At 53.3% G+C, this 15,627-nt stretch overlaps 1 protein-coding gene across 1 annotated transcript in view; it reads right to left on the bottom strand.

The window, feature by feature from the left end:
* PEX14 (peroxisomal biogenesis factor 14) overlaps positions 1 to 15,627 on the bottom strand; it is a 105,430-nt gene that overhangs the window by 19,478 nt on the left and 70,325 nt on the right. Inside the window, exon 5 of the mRNA XM_004678504.2 lies at positions 1,373 to 1,501. Coding sequence (XP_004678561.1) covers positions 1,373 to 1,501 — 129 coding nt within the window. The remainder of the gene's footprint in view (positions 1 to 1,372; positions 1,502 to 15,627) is intronic.

Genomic DNA, 15,627 nt, shown 5'->3' with positions numbered 1-15,627 from the left:
TACAACAATTTGTCCTGAGCAAGAAGTTTCCGAGTAGCCGAGAGACCTGTTTGATATTAAGCCATGGGAGGAAACAGCTGGAACAAAACAGATGTGCATGTTAGAAAACTCCACCCCAGCTGCTGCTGCCTGTCCTCAACAAATCCCACTAAGCGGCTGGGCCCCGGGAGGTGCCGAAGAGAAAGTGTGGAAACTGAGTCTGTGCGTAAGAACAAACAGGGCACGTATGTGTAGTGACCCAGAGCACACACGATGGCGCTGAGGGGTCGCTGGCCGGGAGGGCGCAGGGGCGTGCGGGCGAAATGCGCCTCGCTGCTTGTCGCCTCAGGGGCCGCGCACACCCGACGAGGCAGCCACGGAGGAAATCGGCAGCACCACCTGGCCTCACCTGGCCTCACCTGTCCGCCCCATCCAAAAGCAGGAGCGAGGAGATACCTTAACGCGGCCCGCGCGCACCAAGCAGGTTGGTGCCACAGCAGTTCCCTGCGGAGCAGGAAGCGGGCAGGTGTGGGGCCGGAGGGGCCTGGCTTCCCGGTGAATTACCTCCTTTTTTCCTTTTGCTAATTCCAGTTTTTAAAATCTGATCTGTAACACTGTTTTAAATCATGTTTTGAAAAAAAACAAAACTTCTGAGATAGACAAGTAAAATGAGGACGATTATAAAAGAGGCGTCTTGAAAGACAACGCCAAGGTTGAGGCGCATTAAAGAAGCGAAACGGAGCTCTTTCCACAGCAGTGGAGTCGGTTTTAACCTTTTAAGATCTTTTCACAAGTGACTTAACGGAGGGATTCTGCTGCCATTCGGAGGTGGACATTTACTCCCAGTTTGAAGCGCCTTAACTCCTAGAAGCTTCTGTTTAAAAGACAACAAACCCCTGCGTGAGCCGTGTTCCTGTCTCATAATTTAAAGGACCTTTACATTTGAAAGTGTCAGGGTGTCTGCCACTGTGTAAACATACATGGTATAGCCAGGACGTGGCAGGGGGCTGGGCACGGCCAACTCACTCTGCTTAACCAGGAAGAGCAGGAGGCACACTTCCAGTGAGCAGAGGAGCCGGGCGGGGCACTCCTGCCCTCACTAGAGGCTCAGACACCGGCCACGCACGGAACAGGAAACAGCACCAGCCGGTGCGTTTCCAGATCCTTGCCTGCACCGAAGCACTTGGAGGGCACGATAAGTGCCCTCTCCCTTTGTCTCTCCTGACACCCCTGTCGCACACTTAGAGGTCCGTCTGGAGGAGGGCGGGGGTGTGTCCACTCTTCTGGAAATCCCAGCGTCTCCAACAGCCTGCCTCTGGGGAGGGCCGCCGGGCGGTGCGAGGCGCTGCTCCTGTGCAGCCCCCATCGCTGGCGAGGCGCGCGGGAGACTTACTGTGCGGCTGGGCCACGAGGTGGGGAGGCTGCGCGGGAACCGCCTGAGCGGCCGGGCCCAAGGGCGGGGGCTCCTCGGCGGCCGTGCCCGACTGCTGGAAAGCCAGCTCGACCTCTTCATCCGTCAGTCCTAGGGGGAAGAGGACACACGAGCAGGTGAGTGCCTGTCACTGCCCACGGCGGCAACGAGCGCGTCACTGAGGAGAGACCCTCAGCCACAGGACGCCTGGCATCCTGCTAAGTCGCCTGCTCGATTTCGGATTCTCCAGAACCTCTCTCAGTTGCAATTTAACCTTAAGCGACAGAATATTAGCCTCAACACTGCTTCCAAATGTGGCTCATTCAATTTCCTTAATTTATCCTTGAGTTTATTGCTGCTTTTGAAGTCGCTCCGTACTGCAATTCTCCATTCTTCCCCCGAAAACAGATACCATCAACTGCAAATGTGGCTCATTTTAATCTGTAATGGTGTTAAAAAAAAGAGGGGAAAAAACTAACAATAATGCATGAAAACAGACAGGGAAACAAAAAACTAATTATTGGGTGAGACGACTAATTAGTCTAGATCGTTTCTGAAGACGGGAATAATTTGCTTTATTTTATGACAAATGCAGAAATAAAAAGAAAAATCAGGACTGACTGTGATTAGTATGAATGGGATACAGAATGTAAAGAAGAAAATAAAACAAGAAAACAGATCAAAACAAGGCCAGACCCAAACTCTCAGATGGTTATTGCTCCAGCCTATCGTCGGCCGCCTGCATCGCCCGTGGCGAGTTTCTCTTTTTCCCTTTTTATAAATCCTCCCGACACCCGAAACCGCACTGCACACGGGACATCAGGAAATAGCAGGGCGCCATCTGCGGTGGCCGTAACATGTGCGGAGGATTTGCCCACAGGGGAATAAAAGCCAAGTGCAGGCCCCGTGAAGACCACGCTTCCAGCGGGGTCACAGCTGGAGCACTTCCAACGGGCCTGAGGTGGGCTGGGGAGCAGGCTCGGCAGGAAGAGAAACAGGGCACCCCAAAGCCCAGGGAAGACGCGTGGCGCCGTGCGAGAGGCTCTCCCAGGGGCCCGCCTCAGGAAGCCAGTGCGCGTGCACACGTGTCCGGCTGCTCAGGCCGGGAAAAGCAGGTGGGAGGTCAGCGCTAGCCGGCACAGGCCCACTCGGCCAGCCAGGCTGTTCCGGGAATCCCAATATCCAGCCCAGCCGCAACACAGAGCTTTTAAACTCGCCGAGAGCTTTCCCACATCTGGCCGGCAGCTCTCCATTAGAGGCCCACAGCCCGGTCTATCTGCCCCTGGGGGTGGATGAAGCATGAGGAGGTTCTGAGGATCAGCATCTTCCAAAGCGTGGGGCCTCGCGCTCTGTGCCAAGGGGCTAATAGCGGGAGCACATTAATGCGCTGGAGCACAGGCTGCCCGCACCGTGCTGCTCGCCAGTTGGCTGCCGTCAGCCCCCCAACTTTTCACATCCTGCCGCAAGCGGTCAAGGGCGGGTACTTGAATGACTGGGAGCTGCCCGGCCATTCCTCCTCCCTGCGCCCAGCAGCTGCGCTCCTGTCTCCCGCCCCGCTGCGCTCTGCTCACAGTGGGGCAGGTGGAGGGCAAGGCCACACCTCACCGAGTCGGGGCCTGAGGCACCCCGCTCTCAGCAGAAAGATCAGCTGCTGGTTGTCTGTTCAACTGCAGAAGCCAGATTTGGGTATACAGGGCTACAAGAGGTGCTCCCCTGCCCGAGTTCCCCGGGGTTTAGCAAAACTGGAATTTCATGCCCTGAGAGGAGGTGCAGCAGGACAGACAGACAAGCCGGACGTGTCCTCAAGGAGCCCGTGCCTCCGGGCTGCAGCCTGGGTAGCGACCGGCCTCTCCTCCTAAACAGAAGGGGCCCCCTTGCAGGGCTCTGGCGGGAAGACGCGCCCCACCCAGCTGCCAGCCAGCAGCCCTGGGGAAGGGAGTGGGCACCTGTGACCTCAGCACGGGCGCGGGACACGCCGCACGCGGGTCCATAAGCCTGGTGGCTCGTGTGCCGTGTCAGCCGCTGGCTGCAAATGAGGATAATTTTCCCAAAAGGAGCATTCAGTTGCATTCTCATTTTCCCTTTTGGCTCTTTCAAATATAAACAAGTATGATAATGTTTAACGCTGGGGAAATATACAGTAAGTTACAGGCTGTGCCCAGCCCCGAAGCCGGGCTGGTTAAAGGGACAGGACGCGCTGCCCGCGTCCTGCCCTCCGCCCCGTGCTGCTGCGAGGCCCCTTCTCCTAATAAAACTCGCTCCGTGCACTGCTGCAGCCGGGCCCTCCAGTGAGGCTGCGGCGGAGAGGGCACGAGCACTTCCTTCCACGCTCCTGTTTGTCAGAGACCTTATCAGTGTGATGCTCTAGATTTACCTTGCTGGAATTCTGATATCCCTAGTTCTCCAGAGAGTTAGTTACAGAAAATGAATCATTCTTTTAAAGAGAAAAGTAAGCATTTTAACGATCTCCCTGATAATGTGATTTCAGAGCTAGCCCATTACCCCAGTCACTGCCCCCCTCCCCGTAACAGATCTTAAAACGGAGGCGCAACGGGGTGAAAACTATGCCCCCTCGCCAGTTGGCCCGTGCTGCTGCTGGCGACCCCGGGCCCTGCACCCCCACCCGGAGGCTCCCCGCTAGCAGTGACATCAAATGGAGGTGATGAGATTACATCTTAAGTCTCCAGCTTAAGTTGTCCTCCCCGCCCAGAGGTGAGAGGCATGGAGTGCTGTTTGGGGTACACCAAACACCGCCAGAGGCCGAGCCTGGTCCTCCCGGGCCCCCCTGAGACCGGCGGAGGGACAAGAGCAGTGGCCGACTGTCTCATTCTAATATTCTAGCCCCGGCTAAACTCGCCAGCCTCTCCCGACTGGTGTGTCTGTGCCAGTATCCCCTTCCTCTGGGGTGTCCGCAGCTTAGGGACGACCAACCAGGTTTCAGGGCTCTGGTGATCCATGGGGGATTCACTGGGGACGGCGGGGGGTCCTTATCTCAGTTTTCTACCAGTCACGGTCCTGGTACTGAAAGGACCTGCTCTGGGGATGAGGTGCTGTCACCGGACCCACACACAAGACAGACCAGACACAGGAGACAGGTCCCACCCACCCCGGCAGAGAGCAACGGTGGAGAGCTTCGACAGACCTTGCAGAATCCAAAAGGTTAAAAGGAATAATAAAGGAAACTGCCAATTGTAAGTGAATTATATTTGGCTCTGAAAGCTGAGGCACAGGCTATATTATAAAAGGCATCTCTTTGCGTTGTTTACCATCACCCTGACTAATGCAGACCTTTTTTTTTGTTTTAAATAATCTCATGCAAATTAGACACACACACTTCCTTCCAGTTGATTGCTATCTGCAAGAAGTAATCTAACCGCAGAGGGACTGAGCAGGGCTGAGATGGAAGCAAGGGTGTCACCGTCCTGGGCGGAAGCCCTCCCCACCCCCCATCTCCAGTCTTCCTTCGGCTGCAGCCTCTGGAAGAACGCGCTACTCTCCTCAAAGCCGAGAATCGCCTTTGGGTTGGGTGCCACCTGCATTATCGGAAACACTGGCACCAGGTACTGAAGGCATCTTTGTCATTAACTTCATCTCTGCCACTTCCCTACTCTTAGAGTCCCTTTAGGCCCCCTCCCGCCCACCCCCAATCTGTGACACTGACAATTAAAATACATCCTTGGTACACAGCAAAACTGAGACAGGCCATCCACACTAGCCTTGGGGGGGTGGAGGGGAAGCGGACACTGCCCAAGGCCAGCGGGGGACGGGCACTCGCATTCAGACCCGACTCTGCGGTGAGGGCCCTACCCCAGCACCCGAACCAGGGCAGCTTGCTCTCCAAGGTCCCGGGATCTACATCAAGGACGGCTCCCTTTCCCAAGGAGCTGGTGCCGTCCCTGTTAGAGGCTGGACGGAGAGTTCTTTTCAACAGCCCGGAACAAGGCGGCTACTGATTAACACAGCCTGTTTCTGCGCGGCTGAAGGACCCTCTCCGCCACACCTGCTTATTTTTACCCCCTAGGAGATAAGCAGACTTGTCTTCTTTTCTTTAAAGGTTTCTGCTAAAATGCAAACAAACCAAACTATAGGCTTCCTGACCTTGCAGCCTGAGGGCCTAGAGCGCCAGGCCCTGGGCCTCCCCAGGACTCGAAGCCCTGTGGGCAGGGCTGACCACTGGCTTGTGGGCAGGGCTGGCCCCCTTCAGTGGGACGGATGTGCATGTGCTCCTCAGAGTGAGCCACCGCCATGCTGTCCCTGGTGACCACTGGGCTCCGCCACCCGGCCGGGCCCAGCGCAGGTAAAGCAGAAAGGCAGATGACGGCGTCTCGGGTCTGACGGCCGGGAGGCGCGGGACAGCCTGGAATACGCAAGGCGACGAACCCAGCACCCTGCAGCGCTGCCTCGGTTTCGGAACAGAAACGCCTGCCTGGGCGAGGGGCAGGCCCGGGGGCCAGCGGCAAGCAGTGGCGGTGACTGGCCGCTTGGGCTTCGGCCTCCCCGTCACGGTGCCTCTGTTTCCAGGCTCGGGCAATTCATCTGGGGTCACCTCTCTCAGCACTCGCGTGATCTGCCCGGGCACACTCTGGGAGGAGATGAGGCAGAGAAGACAGCGGCTAAAAATACTCCCCAAATTAAAAGAAAAATCAACTCTCTCAGAAAAGGTTAGGGGAGGGGAAAGAGAAAAAAAGTCTTTTTATTTTATTTTATTAACATTTCGTTGGAACAGTGGAGTACAATAAGGACTCTCAGAGCCTCTAAAAGTCGTTGGATGACCTGTAGACCCCTATTTCCCAGTGCCTTGTATAAAATTGAATTTTTTAAACATAAATTACACGTAATGACGACACTGTAAAAACTAACAGTAATGGAAAGCTGTGCTGTATTTCATTAGCCTGTATTATTCCGTGCCACCTGATCCAGCCGGGCCTTGTTTATGAGTTAGTGTGTTAGCAGATGCCGATGGAAGCATTTGCTTCGACCTTGCTCTTCTCATTGGGGCATGAAATTACGACGGCAGCACCTTGATATTACAGCCATAAATACAGTAAACTGCAAATTTAAGCCAACGGCTCCTATTGTCTCTGAACATAAAGCTGATCGGTATTTATTTAAAAGGAGAACAAAAAAAATATTATATATCACCTTGTTTATGGGGCCTCCCCCACCCACTTTCTTATCCCCTCCCCCAGCCCCCCGACCTGTCTAATTCACTTGGTTAAAATATTAAGCAAATAAGCTGAAGGCTTTTCTTCTCCGCTGATTAACTATCCCCAAGCAGTGGAAACAGTTTCTGAGGAAACTAGTTGCAAATATCATTCCTCCGAATGAAAGGAGTTTTTCTGAAAGCTGATCTGATGGTGGGGCGCCCCCCCCTTGATATTGACGCCTAAATTCAAGGACCAGCCCTGAGACTCCCCCTCTCCTTCAAGCAGGAAAGTTCAGGCAACAGGAGAAAAAGTTGCTGATGACGGCGGCGGTTCCTTGTCCTCTCAGTCCCCTTCTGAAATCGTTGTTATTTCAAAGCCCAGCAAAACAACTGCCTCCTGCCACCTACGGGAAGAAAGACAACTAACCAAGAATACACCCCTCGCTGCAGCGCCCCGAAACCGGCACGGACCCCCGCCCCGGCGACCCATAAAGACAGCGTATCCCTTCAACACCACAGAAGTGCAAGGAAATCAAACACAAAGACAAGAGGACCCTGGCTGTCACCGCCGCGTCTCCTGTATAAATCACGAGCAAAAAGCCAGCGCACGTGCACTGCAGGCCAGCTTCAGGACCGCTCCCGGCCTCAGCGGGAAGGCAGGTCTGCGCCTAAGGCAAGGGAGAGGGTCTCTGCCCGCGGGGAGGCAAGGCGCAAGAAAGCTGTAAAGCTCACACAGGCTCAAAGCCCGGGGATCGCGAAGTGCACGAACCGGCCAGCAGGCGGGACTGGCGGCCACCGTCTGGGACGCACGCTGAACGGCCGCTAAGCGGTGAACTGATGCAGGTTTGGGGAGCCCCTTCGGTCCAGGGCAGGCAGGACTGTGGCGTCACAGGATTCCGTGCCCAGGAGTGTCACTGACAAGGCGAAATCCACCAAGGTGGAAAGTTTCTGTACTTTTACTTCTGACTGCTATTCCACAAGGCAGATGTCCTCCCTGCCTCGGAGCCCTAAATTATTTCAGCCACACCAGTCGTTGAGCTTAGCTCCTTCCGCGTAAGGAGGAAACTTCCCTATAAAATTTATTGAGCTCCTCTGGGGAGTAGTATAACTGGTGAACAAGACAGAAGTGAGCTGCCCCTCTGTGTAACACAAATTGAGATCTCGCATCTGAAAGACTGGGAGGGTTTCCAATCAGCGTCCCCACGTCTATTTTTAGAGCTATAGTCAGAGGTTTCTCTTTCTCTCTTTCAATCCCTCTCTGCTACAGGAACGCAAACAAAAAGCACGAAGACAAGCTGCTTTCGCTATCTGATTATCAGTCCCAAAGGGCTGACAGCGCCACACGGCGCCTGACCCGCGGGGTCCCTGGCAACAGGCCGGGAAGCCGGCCCCCACCCGGCGGGGCAGAAAGACCAGCACCGAGGCAGCACTGCTGCTTCCGTGCCAGAGCCAGGTGAGCCAGACATGTGTCTGTGCGGATGCGAGAGCCAAATGAACAAACACTCTGAACCGCACTTGAATCATTCTCCCGTTTTAGAAAGGACCGTATTGAACTTTCACAATTTCACCTCTGACAACCAAAGGGATTCGGATCCAGAAGAAAAGTTGGAACTCATCTGATTTCGCTCCTGTTCTTTTTCTTTGCTTTCCCTTCTGTTTCACAGATCAAGAAAAAAGGCCTAAGGGGCAGTGACTTGCCCACAGCCCACAGGGAGCCCCAGCGCAGAATCAGATGCTTTTTGGGGGTGGGGGGTGGGGCACGCACAGCAGGCACGCGCACGCTCGCTCCCCTCCACTCTCTGAGAAGCAACACACTTTACACAAGCAAATGCTTGAACTGAACCACTTGGTTTGAACTGAATCACTTTTAAAAAGGAAGAAAAACAAAAAAGATACACTGAGCATGAGAGACACCAGATGCAGGGTACAAGGGCCTCTATGTCCAACAAAAAAGAAGTAACGCACACACAGTCCAAACTCATCTGTTCAGAGACATGCACTGGGTGCACGCATCAAAGAAAGACAGGAAACCAGGTAAGTGGTTACAGATGGAGAGGGGACTGCTGGCGTGGGATAGAGACAGAAGCAGATTTTTTCACTGAATATCCCAATGAACCATGTTCCGTGTGATATATTTCTGACACAAGGATATACTAATTAAGAACAAAGAATGTTTTGGGGGGGAACCCCTTAATCCTAAACAAAACTACTTAAGAGTGGTTATCCCCATTTTCCGGAAAGAAGGAAAAAAACAAGACAGAAAAGGCAAGGAGCGGGCCCGGCAGGCGGGATCAGAACGAGCCACCGTCTCTGCGCGCTCGCTCAGCCGCCTGCTGCCGCGGCCGAGCACAAAGCGCTGTCCCCACGGCGTGACTGAGGCAGCCTCTCTGCTGGCACATCCTGCCTGCCCAAATGTTTCTTTAGGCTCTAAATATTTGCCTCGCTGATGGAAACGTTTCTGTCACTGCAACAAAAGCAGCATTGCTCTGGGTGGTCGGGCTGAGCCAGAGGCGCCGCTCCTCGGAGGGGACCCTGCTCAGGCGCGCAGACCGAAGCCCTGCGAGTCCTCTGCGGCTCCCTCGCATCTTGAATCTTAAACCCACCACCATGAAGTTTGCTATCCGGCCTTCAACTTCCTGGAGTTTTACACTGCCATGCAGCTGAAAGACCTTTTTCGAGTTACTTTGATATTAACCCGACACTGGCACATTAAAACAAGCTGTCCCCCCCAGGTCAACACATCCATTACCATTCGCGTAGCTCTCCTGGATCTGGCCTCAGCTGCCACTGTCAACATCATTAGTGTAGAGATAAATATAAGTACTCAACCAAGCCCATAAATATTTGAGCACTTATTTTGATAAGGACTGTGAGAGAGTCAAAACCTCATCTTCCCTACCTGCTGAATGGCAGCTTCCCTCGGGCCTCTCCCTCCAGTCTCTTACACTGGATGATGTCTGTTTCCATCTACACTCTACCACACTGGGACAACCCAGAGACAGTGCGGGGTCAGTCTCAGACCACCACAACAAAGCAAATTGCAATTCAACAAGTCACCGGAGAGCGCAACAGGTTAAAGCTATCACAGCCACCACAGCACGAGTTCGATCCCCGGCCAGGGAGTGACCCACGTGGCGACCTCGCCTGTCTCCCTGCTGCTCCCCTCAGCAGTGTATTTCAGTGGATCCTCCTGTTCTGCTTGCTCCCCACTCTGTCTCTGGGGAATCCCCTCACTTCCCGCATCTGTGGCCTGTACCCCAGTTCTGTATGCATAAATAAATCTTTTTAAAAAATTAACAAAATTCTTCATTGCTAGAAGCGCAACCAGAGACAAGCCAGCCAGCACACACTCAGGGAAACGGGGCAGCAGATCTGCTGGGTCCAGGCTGCCACAAACCTCCAATCTGTAAAAGACACAATCTCGGCAAAGTGCTGCAAGGCAAAGGCAACGCAATGAGGTGTGCCGTGTAGACATACGGGCGACAGCATGAGATGATAACCACTGGCGATAAAAACTGCACGTGTCAATTGCAGAAAACATGGAAAATCAAGAGAAATTTTAAAAATCATTCGTGTTTTCACTTTTCACCCAGAAATAACAGCCCAAATGTGTTAAAGCAGAGTCCAAGAACATTTTGAGCGTTTTCTACCTTCTGAACTCTGAATCCCACCAGGGGCGCCACGAAGCACGGCCCCGGCCCAGACCCCGGCTCCGCGCACCTCAAGGGCCTGAGTGTGTGAAGCCCAGGTGGCAGGTGGCAGCGCGCCCCTGCAGGCAGGCACCTGTTCTCCCGCTCAGGCGGATGAGGGCTGAGAGCGGTCCTTCCGCCTCAGGCCACTGCCCACGGTGGGAGCAGGCAGGGCCCAGGCAGCAAGGCTGCAGCGCCAGACCCCAGGGCAAACATCCAAACCTTCCTTCAAGGGAAACGTGCCAGAGAATGGCGGCAGCTCCAGCGGCCAGCGTGTGGCTGTGTCCGGGAAGTCGTGAAGGCTGAAGTTTTTCAAATGAAAAGTGACTTCTGTGCACAAGCATCCCCACAGCTGGCCAGGGAGCCACAGAAGTGCAAAGGGACAAACGTCTGGCAGGCAGTGCAACACTCCAGCTCAAGTGTATTTAAAAATACTCATACCCTTGGCCCCAACAGTTAGAATCTCAGAAATAATAAAATAATTAAGACTAATGTACAAAGGTCATCGCCCCGCAGAAAACTGACGCAAACGTGCCAAAAGGGGCAACACAGGTCATGTCTCAACACGCACATGCTATGCAGATGGCCATGTCCCTGTGAACAAGGTCTGATGACACAGGCAAACGTTTCGCTACATTGAGACAACAAGCAGATGCCACCACCCTAGCGCCGTCTCGGTCGCATTTTAGAAAGGAACGAGCGAGCGGCAGGGCCGAGTCACTTTCCTCGGAATTCAGCTCACACACGTGCGGAGGAGAGAAGGGGAATCCCACGAGGGACAGCAGGAGAGGCCCTGTGTCTGATGCCACAAGGGCTGTGCCCTCGGGGGGGGCAGGAGGCGGGAGGTGTGCTTTGCTGCCTGCCCCCCAATCCTCCCCAGCGCCCCCGCGGCGAGAGCGCCAGCTGCCCGCGACGTGTGCCCCCAGCGCATCCTGGCACGAGTGTGCACCAGCAAATGCATCACCCGCAGTCAGGCCACAGGTCTGCTCCAATGTGGGGCCATGGGGCGCTGCTGGGCTTAGCGGCAGAGGCAGTATGCCCGTTTCCTGCTCCAATTCTAAGGGATTTTTACCAGTTAAGAACTAACATTCAACAGCTGCATTTCCACAGCACGTCCTGTATCCAAACGGCACCAGAGGACACAGTCAACGGTGCCTTCCCAGCCCGCCACCTGGCTATACCTACATCTTCCCGAGGCCACCACCGTTGCAAACCCTGCAGTGCCTTCTAGAGATGGCCGCACACAAAGCCGCTTCCACGCGCTCGTGTGATCGCCGCTTATGGAGCACCCGCGAAGGGATGCGCATCCGTGCTGCTATGCACGGGACAGCACAGGGGAGAGCAACTCTGCCTTCATCTGAGCGCGCACACCAGTATGGCTCCAGCCGGGCCGTCGCTCTAGCTACGGCTGTGCCTGCCCCGTTCGCAGCTGAGCTGAGCCCCCTGTCCCTGCTGATCAGCTGCTGTTACAAGGCCCGACACGAGAGTCCCTGTTGGTGCCGTGGGCACCCGTCCGTGCAGGTGAGTCCCCAGGGACTCGGAGGTGCGGCTTCAATTCTGACGAATGTGGAGATCGACCGGCAGGGAGGCAGCTTCTACTGCGTGCCTGAGCTGTGCCCACTACCTGTCTCCATGCTTCTGGCCAGCTCTCCCCTGTCGTGATGCAAGGTGAACATAGCGGGCCTCAGTGCCGTGTTAAGCAAACATCCGCTTGCCTCCAGTATCCCGAGGACAGCACAGCTGGAGTGTGCCGCAGCCCCAGGTCAAACAGGGGCACGCCCTCACGGGCGCTCAGCTCCCACCCCCGACGGGGTTCTTCCACTCGCCCTCATGTGTGGAGGTTCATCAGCGGCACCCCCAGTGGCTCATTCACCCTAACTGTGGAGTGGGGGTCTCACGCAGCTAAGGAAGAAGCACAATACGTGCATACCGAGGAGAGGAAAGCTTTCCACTGGCAGCAACGACCTAGCATTTATTACGTGTAGAGAGACACCCCTGAAAGACAAACACCTCCCCACCCTGCCCCCGCCACGGGGTACAGCGAAAGCGAAGATAAAGCTCACACGAACTTTTGCTCTATAAGGCCAGTTAGTGGTTGCCAGTGGGGACTGAGGGGGGGGAGGAAGTCAGGACAAAGGGGACAGCGGGATGCGAGGAGGAGCTGGGCACTTAGCAGGACCTTAACAGGTGGACACGTGTCCATTTCAGTGATGCACACCTGTCACTCCTCACGACGCAACGTTACTTCACTGAGCAAACGAGCATAACTGGGAACTATGTACACCAACGGCAAATGCTACTCACTTTCGGGGACTCTATCAATGTACTCGTATCAGAAAAAAGAACAGGGAGCCACCACCCGCCTTCTCGCTCATGGTGTGGGCCAAGCCCGGAGTCGGCGCTGTGCGCTGCAGGCTGCATGGGATTCCGCCACCTGCCCAGGGGCCCCAGCGCGCATCACCACCCCCCCCCCCCAGCAGGGCGTTCCAGCCACTCTGCTTGTTCTCCAGGCGCCTCTTAGGGTGACTTCCTGCCGCGCAGACGTCCGGGCAAGGGGCCCCCAGTTCCTCCAGCCGGTTCGACAGCGGTTCTCCGCGTGCGCCCTATCTGCGAGGACCTGGCCACGGGGCTGCCGCAGGAGCCAGACGGCTGCTCTTAGCGCAGCGGTGCCGCTCACCAATCAAGTTCACTTCTAGCTGCTTCTGGTTGCTGGCCGATGAACCCAAATGACGTTTTAAAAGTACTGTGCCCGGAATTTAAATGGTTTTGATAAGAATGTTATTTTCATACAAGTCATTCCATCCTTATTGAAAGCTGTATAACTCTTACCTCAAAAGTTTCTGGAAAATGATAGAGGGAGTCTTGCTGTGGCGTTTATCTGCATATTAAAATGGATGATAAAGATACAGCAATGAAAATATTGTGGGACTGTGCAAGACAGCACGGGTCAACAAAAGTAAAATAGGTGTCCCTGAAACTGACTGTGTTATACACTGAAATCTGAATAAAGGCAGCAACACAAACTAGTTATTTCAAGGCCCATTTTGGAAAAAGTGATGCTTTAAAGTGGTTTCTCTTCATAACACCTCATCAGTCTGGATTAAAGAGTTACATGAGCCATAAAAACTAAAACAAAATGTGGTGAGTATTTAATTTAACATCAGTTTGGTAAGTGTGGACAAACTTGCAATTCTCTCCTTGAAGAGTCCTCTCGTGAATGCAAGAAAATAAAAAATATATCTACCTTCCATAGCTTTTGTGATTAAATAAAATAAGGGCATAAAGCTCACTGTCGCACACATCATCAGCCTTCAGTAAATGTTAGCTGTTGCTGTAATTACTATTACTTAATAATTACGAGGAAGGAATCTTTTATAAAATAAGAGGAAATACCAAAAGTGATAGATTTGATGATATGAAAATATATTGACACACAACATTATTTGGCCTATTATATCTTATAAAAAAATATAAAAGGCAAGGAACCATGGAGAAATGTTTGCAAACATGACAAAGAATGAAGATTCTCAACATGCAAAGGGCATGTCAATGTCAGCGAGCACCAGCACTCCAGCAGGAAGTAAAGGAGTAGATGTTTCTGAGAATAAACACATTAACCCTGTCTTAAAAGCTCAACTGTCAACAATCCAATCAACACAAGTTAAAACTAGCTGAGAAACTGGCCTTGCTGCAGTTTGTCAGTGAGCAAAAACACTCCGAGGCCGTGAGACAGGTACTCAAGCTGCCAGGGAGGGTACTGGTGTGGCTATTTGGAAAAGGGTCCTGTTCACCCAGCGTCTGAGAAAGCTCATGCCCTGTGACTGGCACCCCTCAACTCAAGAGTCTCTCCCGGGGGACTATCAGACAGCACCCTCACCGCTGTTTCCCAGCCTCCGTAAGTAAGAAGTAGAAGGGTGGGTGGGGAGGATCACTCTGACTGGGAGGGGACACCCACCGCAGCACAGCAGGTGAAGGAGCTCCGCAGAAGAGCTTTGACTTGCCAAGCAGCAGCCTCCTCGGCAGGTGTTCCCTGCGTGCCTGTATTCCAGTGTCTTATGGCCAGAGAAGGATGCCCTACGTGCTTCCTGCCTTTCCAACTACGTTGGGATGTTTGGTTGTGGCCAATTCGTGTGGCCAATAAAAGGAACCTTTTATAAATGCACCATGGGCACTGAAAACTCAGTATCCACGATAGCAACACAAATTCCGTATTTTTATACACAAAGCAAGCATATTAAGGTGTTTCCCAAGTATTTTTTCTCATTTGTGTTATGATTTTCAAATTCCATGGTGAGCTAAAATACCTCCAACAATGTGGCTTTAAATTCTCATATTTCTAGTAGTTTTTGTTGCATAGCTTTTGTTGTCTAGTAGCTTGGAGAGGATATTTTTTTTTTTTTTAAAGATTTATTTATTTGTGCGTACAGAACTGGGGTACAGGCCAGAGGCTCAGGGGCGGTGAGAGGCTTCACCAGAGACAGAGTGGGGAGTAGAACAGGCAGATCAACGAAGTACACTGCTGAGGGGAGCAGTGGGCGGGTCAGGAGAGGTCTGCCACACCATGTGGTCACCTCTGGGGCAGGCGGGAATCGAACTCATGCGGAAGTGGCTTTAGATTCTCACTGCTGTGCTTTAACCCGCTGCGCCACCAGGGAGGGCCCGGAGAGGATATTTTTAAGCCCATAAGGTTTCAGACTTGTTAATATGTTCTAGGAGAAATGCAGTGGCCACTCCCGGCTGCTCGGCCCTCGCCGGCCTCCCCTGCTGTCCATGCAGGAAGGTCTCTCCAGACAATGGGAGCAAGCCTTGGTTTCTGCCTCAGGTTCGACTGACCCATTTTTAATAGGGGATTTTTAAAACCCCATGAATATTTATGTATTTTAGCTTCTAGTTTTATGTGGTCTTTTTCCTTTCCTGAACTTCACTGGTCAGATCATCTTTTCTTGCCCCTAAATGTGACTTAAAAATTTTAGATCCTATTTTCCTAGTCTAAGTTCCCGAGATAACAGACCAGACGTCATGTATTCAGTCTGAAGGAGTTTCGAAGTCGTGCGCATGTGCGTTCTGCACAGCTCCTCTCAGGTCAAGGGCCGGAGCACGCCCAGCTCTCCACATAGTTAGGTAGTCCACATCTGCCTAAGGCCACCACTGACCCACCTCACCAGTGTTAGAGTCACCTGTCTTGACTGTCAACAATAGAGATTTCTTTTAAGATTTATTTATTTATGCATACAGAAATTGGGTACAGCCCAGAGGATGGGTGCAGGGGCAGTGAGAGGATTCAACAGAGACAAAGTGGGGAGCAGAACTGCCGAGGAGAACTGCAGGAAGACAGGAGAGGTCTGCTGCACCATGTGGGTCCTCCCTGGCTAGGGATCGAGCTCAAGCTGAAGCGGCTGCAG

The sequence above is a fragment of the Condylura cristata genome, unplaced genomic scaffold (assembly GCF_000260355.1).
Source record: "Condylura cristata isolate star-nosed mole 26May11 unplaced genomic scaffold, ConCri1.0 scaffold00008, whole genome shotgun sequence".
Taxonomy (NCBI): Eukaryota; Metazoa; Chordata; class Mammalia; order Eulipotyphla; family Talpidae; genus Condylura; species Condylura cristata.
This window is presented reverse-complemented; position numbering and strand designations above follow the sequence as displayed.